We start from the raw sequence: 14,722 nt of genomic DNA, 5'->3' as shown, positions 1-14,722 counted from the left end.
TCCAGTACCTAAGGAAGTATCACTTGGATACTATCAGCATCTAACAACTCACTTCCAGTGCAAAAACTGTTTATTCTCAGAATATTTTGCTCAGTACCCTTTTTTGGTCATTTTAAAATGCACATAATTTTGAAAAATAAATAAAAAATAAAAACCTAACTACTTAAAGGTAATGATTAAATCGAAGGACCATGAACAGTTATTTACCTCCTTAAACTTAAATAGCAGAGGACGTGAATCTCTCTCCAGTGTTACTGGCTCTTGGATGAGGTTAGTAGTTTGAGAACCTTTGCTGCTCAACTTTTTGAACCTGGATCGGAATGAATAAGAAAAATCAGGAACCAAAAGGGATTATCTGAAACAAATTACATTACCATGAAATCTTGCTTAATATTCAACCTGGCATGGAACATCTCTTTTTTTAAGGAAACAAAAATCAAATCTCAAAGCACAAAAATAGACATGAGCAAAATCAATATTGATAAAAGTTATCATGATGACATGATCGTAAAGTTAACATTCAAGTTGACTTTCAATTCCAACTCACTAATAACAGTGGCAATCGGGTATGAAAACAAAAATGATCTCAAGAACAAGATAATACCTATCAAAGAAAGTAGAGCCCCTAGGAGGCTTCTTCACATCTCTAGAAGATTTTAGTTTTACACTGGCTTCTGCACTTCCACTAGAACCAGAGGCTGACGAAACGATGGAAGTACTGGCCTTACTCTTTGCTGTTTCTATGTTGTTCTCAGCACATCCAGCTGCATGACTAACATTGCCAGATTGAGCTCGGCTCTTTTCCTCCGTTGTCATTGCCCAGTTCTCTCTGCGTTTTCCATCAGTTGAATGCATAGTTTTGCTCATGCTTCCTTGCAAAAATTTTTTCTTTTCTATCTGAAATACAGAATTTGATTTGAGGTGAAATTCCAGTTTGCAAGCAGCTAAGGAGAGCAGACATGCCAATGACAGGTTTGCATACAGCAGATACATCAAACAATTATAATTATTATAATTATTTCATTTGAGGTGAATTCCAGCATGGAAACATAGATTTTCTTTTTTCCTTTTATTTTCTTCTGCTACATGGAACTGAATCTAGCAGCTTCCTCATCCCCACACCAAATCCTTGCCATAATTACAATAATTTAGAAGCATGTATGTTATAATATAAATGCCCAATAGACGATAACAAAGGATATCGAAGTAGAATGAGGAAAACTTTGAGAAACATTTGTTTATATTTGATATGGTTACCAAGGGTGCCTATGGCATTTCAAACAGAGCATGAAATAATACCACATAAAACCCAGCAAGCAAGGCAGTCCAAGCTACTAAAGCAGACAAGCTAAGAAGGCTACATAAAGCTCATTGAAACAGTCAAGATACTTTGCTAATACTAATGAAGGGAAAGAAAGGAAGCCAATGGATGGCTGGTCAAGCAAAGTTGAACATAACAGCACTAGCTGAAGAAAGGAAAGACAAAAGAGACAGATCCACAACAGCTAGTGGAGTAAGAAGAAGAGAGACATTTACTTAACTACCATCAAAGAATCTACTTAACCATGATAACCTAAATCCAAAGCTGATTTCAAAAGGTTAACTTTTTTGCTCTTTACCTTAAAGTAAAGCTTGAAAGTAAACAAAAAAAATCTGTAAACAAAAGAGTAGGTTGCATTACTGCTATAGCCAATTATTGACCCTCCTTGGGCCCCTTTCTTTAGCGAACTAGTGAACCAGTGCTCCACCCCACTAAGTCTGCAAAATATCTATTTCTCACTGTCTTTGGCAGAGCAGCCATGTTTTATGAGCCCTAGGAGTTCTTGGTGGTTTAAGGATCTGTATTACAACCGTAAGTGTTTGGTAGGTTCTATTGTTTTTAAATTTCTAGAATTCAGGCTCTTGCAAGAGCCTTTGTTTGAGATAAGAAAACAGCAGGAACACAAACCACAAAATAAAGGATCTCCTAATATGCTTCTAGTTGCAGTTTCATTGAAGAGAAACTGGTGCCTCAATGTGTATCTTTATAAGAAACTCAAGGAATATGCACTTAGACAGCTTTAAGAGCTCAAGGCCATTGAAGTCCAACACTCAAAGTGATCCCATCCCTTGACATTTAGGTAAGGTTTTATGCCAAAATTTCACACATTGAAATTTGCATCAGAAAACCTGTCAAAATATTCAAAAATCTTATGTACCAAGGACATTGACACAGGTATGGTGTCTGACATGGATATCAATCTCAAGTAACTGAAACATAGTATCCTCCCCCACACTCATCCAACAAGCACACACATCAAGTGCTGAGCTTAAAAGGAAAAAAAAAAAAAAGCTAATGAGACTGCCCTTATTGATGTTTAATGCATTTGGCTTCCCATCATTCTTGAGGTTTTCTTTCAAACCAAGGCATGTTGTAACATATATTAGAAACCTACAATTTTAACCATATTGTAAGGTGTCAATGGTACAACATTATGAATTTGTTACAGAAAGTTTCTATTTGGGAATAAAATTACATATAAAGAAAAAAAGCATAAAGCATTTATATTTTGTTTTCACTCATCTCATTGCATAAACTGTTCAAAAAGAACTCCTTACAATTTTCCTTATGAAAAGATAGAAGGCTTTTCTCTTTTTCCTTACAGCCCAAACCAAGCCCCTTACAGACCAAGATATCTTTGTTTTCCCCAAGCCAACTTACTTTGACTTAAGGAGATGAAACTATTAAATATGATCAACAAGAACCCCAGCTTCAAGAAATTAATTACTCACCTCATGCATCAAAAGCTGTTTGACAGCTACACCAAGAGCATAATGACCCAAACTAAATCCCTGTTCAATGCCAAAGTAAAGACATTAGGACAAGATAATGAATGTCATTAAAACCATGAAGATTAAACAACGACTCAAACCTTGAAGGTGACAAAGTCAGCAATTGGGGGATCAAAGGAAAGTGACAAGCCATCTGAAGCTGCTTCATGTAGCTGGGTACCAGGTAGAGGATCAGATTTCATGTTCTTGTATGTTATTGAATAGGACACCATAGCATTAATTAACTGAGCTAGGTCATTCCTTTCTCTTTCTGATAGTAAGTGCAATGCCACCTGAAAATTAATCAAACCGTTTTAGAAATCATAATGAAAAGCAAACCCACATTTGTCACTGCAAAATGAGAGAGATATGCTATCCTTGTAATAAAAAAATTAGAAAAAGTAATTTTAGCTGCTTGTCCTTAAACAGAGGATAATACAACTGCTTCTGTAAGCCAATCAGCTAAAAGAACCGATGCTACTGACAACAGTCTCTTCTAAAAATTCATGGTTTATCAATTCAAGTTCAAAATATGATCAGCATTTCATAGTTCTCAGCACTGTTCTTCAGAATCTCTGTAACTGTACAGGTTTCTGAAATATGACAAATGCCAGGGTCTTCAGCATCACAACACAATACCATACTTAACAACTTACATGTGTATCTGCATTTTTTACAAAAAGACATCAAATTGATCTATTGTTTTCATCACAACAACCAAGGGCATAGCAGCTGATATTGACAAATACATCAAGATCTTAAGGAAGGTATATTCATTTTCAGAAATCCATGTCAAACAGGGCAATAAACTTGAGGAAGTTCTAACAGAATGTGAAATAATTTCAATGGAAGTCAAAAGCATGATAAAAAAAAATGTAGATATTAAACACCCAAATGACCATCATCTCCAGATTCTCTTCAATTGTTTAGCCAGAATCTCACCAAGTATCCATTGCTCAGCAGATAATGGCATGTCCTTTAAGGAATGAGCAACTTTTGATATTAAAATATGCAAAAAAAAACTAGTGTCAGTGGGACTAGAACAGTATGTCAACCAACCATAAAAAACAGGCCATATTTTTATGCAATACTGAATCTTCAAAAGCTACCCCTCCTTTCAACTTAACCTTCACCACCATTTTTCTGACAGTTTGAACTGATCGAACAGGCTCTAGGCACTTCCCAACCCAAATTGAAAAATTAGTTCTATTAGTCTAAAACACGAAAGAAGATTTTTAGAACATAGCTGATGAAAACTCTCCAATTTGCTGAAGTGTTTGAAGAACTTGTAAATCCTTTGGAATTTCTCTCTGTGGACAATATCGTGTTAAAGATTCCCTGCATTCATATGTCCATATGGAAATACCTATCAAAAAATATTTCCGTATGGAAATAGGTTCTATAGTTGAGTTAGGAAGATCATTATAGACACTCTTAGGTCATGAAAAAAAAAAGTCATGAGATGATTTGATGAGATAAGACAGATATTACTGAGAAAAAGGAGACACATAGAGAATGGAAACATGGATTTATTTCATGACTAATAGAAAAAGTGAATAATGTATGCTGTTTAGAAACCTTTCTTCTCTAAGATGCTCCCATGTACCAAAAAGAATAAATAAAAAAAGTTAAACAAAATAAATCCATTTTTTAAATATATAAAATTCACAAAGAAATATTTTCATCCCTGATATTTTGATTTTGGTCAGAAAGCTAAATGCCTCATGTCTATGTCAGGAAATACTACTGTCTGTATCCACAGTCATTACTTCAATGCCAAATACAAAATTAGTTTCACTCAAGAACTTCTTAAATTAATCATTAGAAATTTTAATAGTTTGTATAGGAAAGTATTAATGATTTTGAAAGGAATGACATAAAAGCTTTAATAATATATGTAGAATAGTCACAAGCTAACAATAAATTTCCTCAAAAAACTTAAGATTTCTTCAAATCTCTTAAAATGGTTCCACTTTGTGTGTTACCAAAAAAGAGGGGGAGAAAGAAACATGTTCTGATTAGGGAATCATAAAATGGTTGCATTTTCTGTTACATTTTATTCTTTCCTTCAAAAAAGAAATCAGTTTGTTAGGGAATCATATTTGGAACCCAGCACTTAGACCAAGAGAACACTAAAAAAAACGAGCTCTAAATCAAGCAGGACAAACTGTAGACGTTCCAACCACAATTCATATTGAATATGGATCCAAGAAAGATTATGATGCATGAGTTAGAAAAGAACTAGATAGCAGACAAAAATGCAAAGATGAAATTAGGTTTCATAAGAATATAATAATTCACAAAACTTAAGTCCAAAACTAAATGAAATAACAGCATGAAGTTAATCAAGAGCGTCACCACTAAATAGATTAACAAGATTGTGTTCATGGATCACATGGAAGATTACTAGTAGAGATAATGATTAAGTTAAACCTAATTATATTATTTTATATGCCAAAATGTATTAATAAGGTCAATTTGAATAGTATAGGATAACATCCTATCCAATAAATTGGTGGAAAGAGGCAATCTCTATCTGATTGTTTTTTACCTGATTGGTTTAACCTCCTATATTTATAGTTGTTGTACTTTCAATAAAACACATGAAAAGCTCTACCCATATATGCTATTAGAGCAGGATAAGAGTAAATATTTTATTCAGTTGCTAAAATCTTCATCTGTCTCTTGCTCCAATGCCAACTCTTCCTCCTCTATTATTGTTCAACGTATTTTTTCCATTCTTCCCAATATCACACCAACACGATTCCCACCAAGCTTGGACATAATATCTATCACCTATGGCTTTTCAAAATTTTGCCACAACTTTGTACCATTGAGCTTCTTTGTTGTGTTGATAACTTGATAGATCTCTTCCATGCCCTCTTAAGTTGCTACTAAACTCCACCTTGAATCCCAAATTCACTCATTGGCAATGCTAAGATCAACTTCTCTATTGGCTACTATTCTCCCTCTCCAAAAAGTCCATCCTGAAGTCATTGGATGTAATACCCTCAACAAGTTTGGACTAGTCTAGAAACCTCTTTCCTATTACACTCCCATGCATGCATTCTCCAATTGCTCATGGACTTATACAATTTCAAAAAGAAAGGTTTTGAGCTTGTCAATAAGTACTTCACTCATCAACTAGCATTTGTCAATTATACTTTCTTTGATGAATCTTTCTTCTTTATATTCATAATGGTCTTTCTTTTGAAAGCAAACCATTCAAAACTTCAATCTCAACCCAGGTTAAAACTAGCATCCTACCAATTTACCTCCTTTCTCTATTAAATAAGGAATTTCGCATCAACTAGGATTTTCAAAGTGATCTTATTACTTCTACCAATATTGCTAATCCACCAATCATCAACAATCCAACACTCTAGTGGTTAGCCTTCTTCTCATGGTCACCCTTCTTCTTGAGGTCAACCTTCTTCAGATGATGCTCAAAGGTCATGGCAATGATCATAACTCTAATGACCCTTGCATACTTTGCAAGTGTGCATCCACAAGGTATATAGCCCCCCAATGTCACAACCAATTTAACGAGTCAATATACCCCATCACTAGCAATATTGCTCACTTCTTTAGGTACACATTGTCACAACCTGCTCAAAATGACCCTCGTTTAAGCTTATATAAGAGAGTAGGAAGTTTTTGGAACCACCTAGAGATGTCCACACATCTCTACACGAGGATGGAAGACAACGGAAGTGTGTGGAGAAATCTAAAGTGTTCCAGAGATGTCTTGTACTACATAGGATTTGTATAGGTTATTCTAGAGAATTCTAGAGATGTAAGGAACCTTCGAGGGTTCCAGAGAGTTCTTTGGGTGCTTATAAATAGAGGATTGCCTCTTAGCCAAGGCACCAAACACTTGAGAGAAATCTAGCCTTGTAAAGCATTTTAGTGCAATATAAGTTCCATTCTTCCAAAAGTCTCCAAGTGTTGCTTCCTTCATGTCCCTAGCTTCCGAGTTGTGTGCATTACTTAGCATAGCTAACTAAGTATGTGGGGAAAGCTAACTTAGCAACAAGTGGCTTGTGTTGTCTAAGTGTCGCACGTGTGCTTAGGAAAGGCCTAAGTCCATGACAAGTGGTATCAGAGTACGGTTATGAAGTGGGCATTGCAACAAGAAAAGAAAGCATATCGATTAAGACTTGTAAGGTCAGGGGTAGAGGGGGAGAAGGGGAAAAAATCTCCCATTTGTTGTTCGTCGATGATACCCTGATTTTCTGCAAGGCCAACGAGGACCAAGTGACTTTTTTGAGCTGGACACTTATGTGGTTTGAGGCAATATAAGGGTTGAAAGTTAATTTAGATAAAAATGAGCTGATCCCAGTGGGAAATGTTGAGAATGTGGAGGAGTTAGCTTCCGAGCTTGGTTGTAAGGTGGGTAGTTTACCCTCCACTTACTTAGGGATGTCGTTGGGTGCTCCTTTCAAGTCTGTGGCAGTTTGGGATGGAGTGGAGGAGAGATTCTGTAAGAGATTGGCTATGTGGAAACGCCAATATATCTCCAAGGGAGGGAGAATTACTTTGATTAGAAGCACACTATCCAACTTACCTATTTACTTCATGTCTATTCTACAAATGCCAAGGGGGTCAAATTAAGGTTGGAGAAGATTTAGAGAGATTTTTTGTGAGGAGGTGGGGCCCTAGACCGGAGACCTCACTTAGTAAGATGGGCAATAGTGCGTCTTGATAAGATAAAAGGGGGATTGGGGGTTAAGAGCCTTTCTACGCTTAATAAGGGCCTCCTTTGCAAATGGAGTTGGCACTTTCGATTGGGAGGCATCTTGGGGCAAAGTTCTAACCTTGGACCAAGTTAAAAAGAGAGGTCGGGCCTTAGCAAATAGATGTTATCTTTGTCAAGCGGAAGAGGAATCCATTGACCATCTCCTTCTTCATTGTGAGAAGAAAAGGGCAGTGTGGGAGTTGTTTTTCACTCTTTTTAGAGTGTCTTGGGTGTTTTTGTCTTCGGTTAGGGAAACCCTATTGGGTTGGAACGGTTTCTTTAAGTTAGTTTGGAGAGCGGGTCCCGTTTGCATTTTTTGGATAGTTTGGAAGACAAAGAATAAAATTGCCTTTAAAGATGAGGTGTTGTCCATCCAAAGGTTGAAAACTTCTTTTCTTAACTCACTTTGGTTGGAGACTAAATTGTTTACAAAAGATGGTCCATCGACTTTTTTGGAACTTTTAGATTGGGTGGGTCCACATTAAGGGAGGGGTTGTTTTTTGTATATCTTTGTGAACAGGTTTTTGTTTTCTCTTGTAAGGGGGTGAGTTTTACTTCTCTTTACTGTACATTTTGAGTCGCTATTTTAGCGTCTCCCGTAATACAATACTTATCTTATCAAAAAAAGACTTGTAAGGAGTGTAGACTGTAGGAAATTAGAGGAGAAATTGATGTTTCTATAAAATTGATAAAAAAAAAATGAAATACAACCAAGGCCTAAATAAATAGAAATTGAAAGTCGGTTCAAATTGGAATCTAACCAGATTTCTTTCCTACTTCTACGCTACTAACTTTGAAAGACTCAAAGTTTACAATTATTCAAATTTGGATGATAATAATTGAAATTGAATAAACTTTAAACTAAAAACAAGATAATCTCTTAAAAGATTATTCAAATGGAGACAATGTGGGATCATCTCCAGATTTGATTTTCCACATAGACCTTTTTCCAAAAAATAAAATTGAGCTCAATTAGAAAGAATGAGAAGGATGGATTAGGTTAAAAGGAAACCAAGCTTGGCAAGTTCTCTATCAAATGTTTTTGCATTTCCTTAGCCCAAGGAAGAATTGAGCCATTCCCCACAAGCATAGTGTGAAACCAATGAATACCAACAAAGGTGGATTTCTTCGTAAGGAAAGTTGTTTGGGGAAGGATTTTAACATTTGATCAACTCAGAAGAAATTGATGGATTATAAGGAATAGACATTACCATTACCCCTCTAAAAGGGAAAAAGAGTCGGTTGATCACATGCTTCTTCACCGTTCTTAAGCGAGAATCATGTGGGAGTGGTCTTTCCTTTGTTTGGAGTGACATAGGTAATGCACTCCTTGTAAAAGGAATCTCTTGAGTAAGCATGGTTCCTTTATGGGAAGAAACAGAAGAAAATTGGAAGGTTGCTCTTTTGTGCCTATTTTGGGCGTTATGGAATGAAAGAAATAGGTTATTTGAAGATGCAAAATGGTTAGTTCAAGCAATCAAATTTTTCCATTATGTATCTTTTTGATTGGGCCAAAGTGTACTTAGATGATTGTTCTATGACATGAAAGTATTTGTAGATTGGTTGAGTTCCAAGGAAAGAGATGTTATTTTTGTTGTCTCTTATATACATTGTGTACTCTGCTTGGGGGTCCTTTTACCTGGAGTGGAGGGGTGAACAATCAATCATTGTCAAGGCTAAATCGCTTTTTGGTAAATGAGTGGGACTACCATTTTAGCGGGTCAAGGTAGTGTGTCCTCTCGAGACCTGTGTCTGACCATTTCCCAATTCTTTTAGATGGAGGGGTCTAAGAAGAGGCCCCTCCCCTTTCAGATTTGAGAATATGTGGCTAAAAGTGGAGGGTTTTAAGGATATTATGAAGTCTTGGTGGGAGGAGGACAACTTTAGTGGCTCTTCAAGTTTTATTTTGGCGGAAAAATTAAAGGTCTTGAAGTTTAAATTGAAGGAGTGGAATAGAGATATTTTTGGAAGGGTTGAATTCAAGAAGGATTTGGCTCTGAATCAGGTGGAATTTTGGGATGCTAAGGAGAAGACTAGCAAACTATCTTTGGAGGAGTTGGAAGCTAGAAAGAAGCGAGGGAGAATATAAAAATGGGTTTTGCTAGAAGAGAAAACTTGGAGGCAAAAATCTAGGAAAGTGTGGCTGAAAGAGGATGACAGAAATATGGGTTTCTTTCACAAGATAGTCAATGCTCACAGAAGAAAGAATAATGTGGACAAAATTAGGATTAATGGTGTTTAGCTTTCGGAGGAGACTGAAATCAAGGAAGGGGTGGTCAATGCTTTTCAATCTTTGCTGTCCAACCCGAGGGACTGGTGTCCTCCTTTATCCGGGCTGCAGTGTGAGACTTTGGAGAATTTGGATGCTTTTGCTTTGGAGGTGCCGTTCACGAAAGAGGAGGAAGAGGAGGTGCTTGGTGCGCTGCTGGGATGTAGTGGGGACAAAGCTCTGGGGCCTAATGGCTTCTCTATGGCTTTCTGGCAGTTTGCTTGGGACTTTGTGAAAGATGATATGATGAGTTTTTTAAGGGAATTCTATGAATATGGTAAATTTGTTAAAAGTCTAAATGCAAATTTTCTGGTTTTAATCCCAAAAAAAGCGGGGGCTGAAGATTTAAGGGATTTTAGGCCTATAGGTTTGTTGGGAAGTCTGTACAAGCGGTTGGCCAAGGTTTTAGCCAATAGGCTAAAAAAGGTGGTTGGAAAGGTGGTCTCTAAGGCCCAAGGGGCTTTTGTGAAGGGAAGACAAATCCTAAATGCAGTGTTGATAGCTAATGAAGCCATTGATTCGATCCTGAAGAATAATGAGAATGGTATTTTGTGCAAACTTGACATAAAGAAGGCATACGACAATGTGGACTGGTCTTTTCTTCTCACAGTTATGCATAAAATGGGTTTTAGGGAGAAATGGATTAGGTAGATCATGTGATGCATTTCCAATGCAAGCTTTTCTATGCTGGTTAATAGCACCTATACTGGTTTCTTTCAAAGTTGAAGGGGATTGAGGCAGGGCGATCCACTTTCGCCTTATTTATTTGTGATTGCTATGGAAGTGTTTAGTTGTTTTCTTAAAAGGGTTGTGGATGGAGGTTTTCTGTCGGCTTGTATGGTGAAGGGTACGAGTGAAGAAGGGGTTCGGATTTCTCATTTGTTGTTTGTAGATGATACCTTGGTGTTCTGTCAAGCTTCTCAAGATCATTTGACCTATCTTAGTTGGTTACTTATGTGGTTTGAGGTCATGTCGAGGTTGAGAATAAACTTGGAAAAGAGTGAACTATTCCATAGGTAGGGTGGAGAATATTGATGATCTTGCTTTGGATTTTGGTTGTAGAGTGGGTAGCCTACCGTCCACTTATTTGGGCCTTCCTTTGAGTGCTCCGTTTAAGTCAGTGTCAGTGTGGGATGGAGTGGAAGAGCGGTTCCGTAGAAGGTTGGCTATGTGGAAGAGACAATACATATCCAAGAGAGGGAGGGCGACTCTAATTTGAAGCACTTTGTCGAATTTACCCATTTATTTTATGTCCTTGTTGCGCTTGCCAAGCTCAGTTAGACGGAGACTAGAGCAAATTCAAAAGGATTTCCTTTTAAGAGGTGGTAATTTGGAGCGAAAGCCACATTAGTAATATGGGAGTTAGTGTGCTTAAGTAAGGAGAAAGGGGGTTTAGGGGTCAAATGTCTATCCAATCTCAGTAAGGCTCTTCTTTGTAAATGGAATTGGCGTTTCGCAAATGAGAGAGAGGCCTTGTGGAATCAAGTAATTAGAGGGAAGTATGGGGAAGAAAGAGGGGGATGGTGCTCTCGGGAAGTGAGAGAGGTGCATGGTGTGGGCTTTGGAAAGGAATAAGGATGGATTGGGATTTTGTGGGCTCTAGGATTTTATTCCTTATAGGTAATGGGCGGAGGGTGAATTTTGGAGGGATAGATGGTGCGAGGATTCCACTTTGTGTGTGTCATTCCCTTCTTTGTTTGCTTTGTCTGTTGATAAGGAAGCATGGGTGGCCAATATTTGGGACCCCTTGGCTCAGGGGGGTTGGGGGGGTTGGAATCCCTATTTTTCAAGAGCCTTCAATGATTGGGAGGTGGAGGAGGCAGAAAGATTCTTGGAGCGGCTTCATGGGAAGAGAGTGCATAGAGATGTGGATGATATGGTGTTTTGGACCGAAACAAAGAGTGGAAAGTTCTCGGTCAAGTCCCTATACCTTGCTCTAGAAGTAGGTTGCCCTTCTTTGTTTCCTTCTAGTTGCATTTGGAATGTGTGGGGTGCAACATAAGATTAGCTTTTTTGCGTGGGAGGCTACGTGGGGCAAAGCCTTAACCCTGGATCGTATTCAAAAAAGAGGATGGGCCTTGGGAAATAAATGTTTTATGTGCCTTGAGAAAGAGGAGACCATAGACCATCTTCTTCTACATTGTACAAAAACAAGGGTCTTATGGGATTTGCTCTTTAGTTTGTTTGGGCTGTCATGGGTGCTGCCTTCATCAGTTAGAGAGACTCTCCTTAGTTGGCATGGTTCTTTTGTGGGCAAAAAGCGCAAAAAGGTGTGGAGAGCAGCTCGTCTTTACATTTTTTGGATGGTTTGGAAGGCGAGAAATAGATTGGCCTTCAAAGATGATGTGTTGTCAATCCCGAGACTCAAATACTCTTTTGTTCTTTCTCTTTGGTCAGAGGCCTAGTTGTATTTAGTTGATTGCCCTCTAACTATAGTTAGTTTTATTGATTGGTTGGGTTCTAGCTAAGGTTGTTTGTCGGGCCAACTGGGTGTTTCTCTTCTTTTTTGGCCGTTTTGGTGGTGGGTGTATAGGTATTGTATACCGTGAGTCGCTTTTTTGGCGCCTCTTTTTATATTAGATCTTTTCTTACCTATCAAAAAAAGAAAAAACATTGTGTACTTTGGTGTGTCACTTTTCAAGTGCTTTTAATATATTTTCTTGTCTACCTATCAGAAAAAAGGCAGAACAAAACCAAGTACTAGGAATATATAAGGTAACAAAATAACAATCAATTAGATCCCTAAAATTAAGGAATTCACATATTTCTAACATCAATTCCTTTTTCCATGTAGAAAAACTAAAGTATGAGCCCAAGCAACATAATTAACACCATTAAATTTTTAAATGTTGACTTTGGTATTCCATCATACCTGAGAAGGTATTACTTATCATTAGCCATGAAAAATTTTAAATTTTAAGGGATCCAAACACTTTGAAGCATAAAAAGTTGAACTCCCTTTCATCCTAAATATCAAAAACAATTTGAACTAAACCAAGCACACCACTACTAATCAACCCTCAATAGTCCAGAAACAGAATATTATAAACCTTCTTAGACCAAAAGAGAACATTCCCAAATGCACAAAAAAATAAATAAATAAACATATAATAAAATAACTAATAAAATAAATTAGGAAATCAGCAGGACCAACTTGAACTAAAAACATCCGTCCAAACAGTGCTAAATTTCAAATCCAAGAATAAGGGCCAAAATATCGAAAATAAAAAATAAAAAAATCAAAATTTCAATCAAATAACCTCAAAACCAGTTCCAAAACATCAGTTATCAGAAATATAACAGATCGGCCTGCAAATTTCCACTCAAGATGATGATATCAACATGACACCATCATGTTGCAAGCATGCTGACAGGTTTTTTTTTTTCTAATTCCTTTAATTGTCTTGAAAATCTAGGGGAAATACTATGATCGTGCACTAATACCATGTTGAAACTATAAGTTTGTGATTCTAGCGTTTGGACAAATGAGGGAAAAGAGAAGAAAGAAGAGATGGAAGAGGTTTAGGCTTTTGTCTTGTTAACTCCCCCATGCCTTTCCACCTATTTATGCTATTGAGTCTAAAAAGAGAAAATCACAACACCCTAATATGATATTGCAATAACATACTCTAACATGTAGCAATTCTCTGGAGATTATACAATATATTTTGTCCAACTCATCATTTCATGGTCCTATTGCAAACAATGGTCAATGGCTCGCGGAAGTGCAGAATCTCAATGCCATGCATATGCTGATGTAACCGCAATACTTAGCTATAATGTATACTTGTGGATTTGCCTGTTCCCTAACCGCAATGTGCAAATTTTTGGTGATAATGTTGGAGCCACATATCTAACAGCAAATCTTGTTTTCCTTAGCCCATGAAACAATCGAAGTTGCATAGCACATGAAACAATTGAAGTTGCATGTCACTTTTTTCTAGATAAAGCTACCAAGAACACACTTCAAGTTCAGTATCCCTGGACTTAGGATCAAACAGTTGACATTCTCACAAGCTATCGTAAACCACACATCTCACTGATCCTTCACAACAAAATAATTATTTATCTATTGCCACTTACTTGCAAGGGCATATTGGAGATGACGTTTTAGTTTAAACCTAAAAACCTTTTCTCACATACATCAAATTTTATTGATAAGATCAGTATGAAAAAGAGAATCTCTATTCATTTTCTTTTACCTTTTATAACAAAACATATGCAAATTTTCAACACCGGTTACCTCATGTGTTTACTATATTTCTAGTATTTATGCATGTATGTGTCATAATGTCAAAATTTTTATGAGAGAAATTTAAGCTCAGCTGAACCTATAGAAAAAGATAGAAGAAATGTGAGTAAATTACCGGTCTTAGAGTTGGTGGTGATAGAATATGCAATAATGGAGAAACCGAATCTTCTACAAAAGATTTAATAGACAAATGCCTTGAAATATATGGTGCAATTTTGTTGTGCCAAGACCTCAAAATATCCCTCTTTTCCATGAATGTCGTTCGGTATCTGAATGTTTGTATTAAGATAGGGTAGTAAGAAATAATAATCCTTCCATGAATGACATCAGGTTCTAGTCTTGGACATACCTCATAAAAGACTTCGGCCATTCAATAATTGGTTTTTGAACTTGGGCTATTAAACGATGTAAACTAATTGCAGTAAGAGGCTGATAAACTGCAGAAAAGAACAAATGGGAAATGGTTTAAAATTATCATCAAACATTGGAAAGTCAAAGTTGACAGCTACTACAATCATTTACCATTAAGGGACATCTGCTGTGTACCCATAACATATTGGTGCACTAGATCAGAAATGCCAAGAGTGTTTAAGCACTTGACCTTCAAGCCCACATGATTCAATAGTCAATTGCCTTGTGATAACAGATTTAC

General features: G+C 36.9%; 1 protein-coding gene across 4 annotated transcripts in view; it reads right to left on the bottom strand.

The window, feature by feature from the left end:
• Positions 1-144: 144 nt before the first annotated feature.
• Positions 145-14,722, bottom strand: part of LOC117910041 (chromosome transmission fidelity protein 18 homolog) — a 40,164-nt gene continuing 25,586 nt past the window's right edge. For 3 of the 4 annotated variants that reach the window (XM_034824093.1, XM_034824094.1, XM_034824095.1), the window contains 7 exons: positions 14,593-14,671; positions 14,420-14,507; positions 14,186-14,339; positions 2,913-3,104; positions 2,773-2,832; positions 605-897; positions 145-310 (listed from right to left, as the gene is read on the bottom strand). In XM_034824093.1, coding sequence (XP_034679984.1) covers positions 160-310; positions 605-897; positions 2,773-2,832; positions 2,913-3,104; positions 14,186-14,339; positions 14,420-14,507; positions 14,593-14,671 — 1,017 coding nt within the window. In that variant the 3' untranslated portion in view covers positions 145-159. Of the gene's footprint in view, positions 311-604; positions 898-2,772; positions 2,833-2,912; positions 3,105-14,185; positions 14,340-14,419; positions 14,508-14,592; positions 14,672-14,722 lie in introns of those variants that run through there. The other variant, XM_034824096.1, reaches the window with a different exon arrangement.

Source organism: Vitis riparia, unplaced genomic scaffold, assembly GCF_004353265.1.
Source record: "Vitis riparia cultivar Riparia Gloire de Montpellier isolate 1030 unplaced genomic scaffold, EGFV_Vit.rip_1.0 scaffold548_pilon_pilon, whole genome shotgun sequence".
Taxonomy (NCBI): domain Eukaryota; kingdom Viridiplantae; phylum Streptophyta; class Magnoliopsida; order Vitales; family Vitaceae; genus Vitis; species Vitis riparia.
The sequence above is the reverse complement of the archived record's forward strand: the minus strand, read 5'-3'. Positions and strand labels throughout refer to the sequence as shown.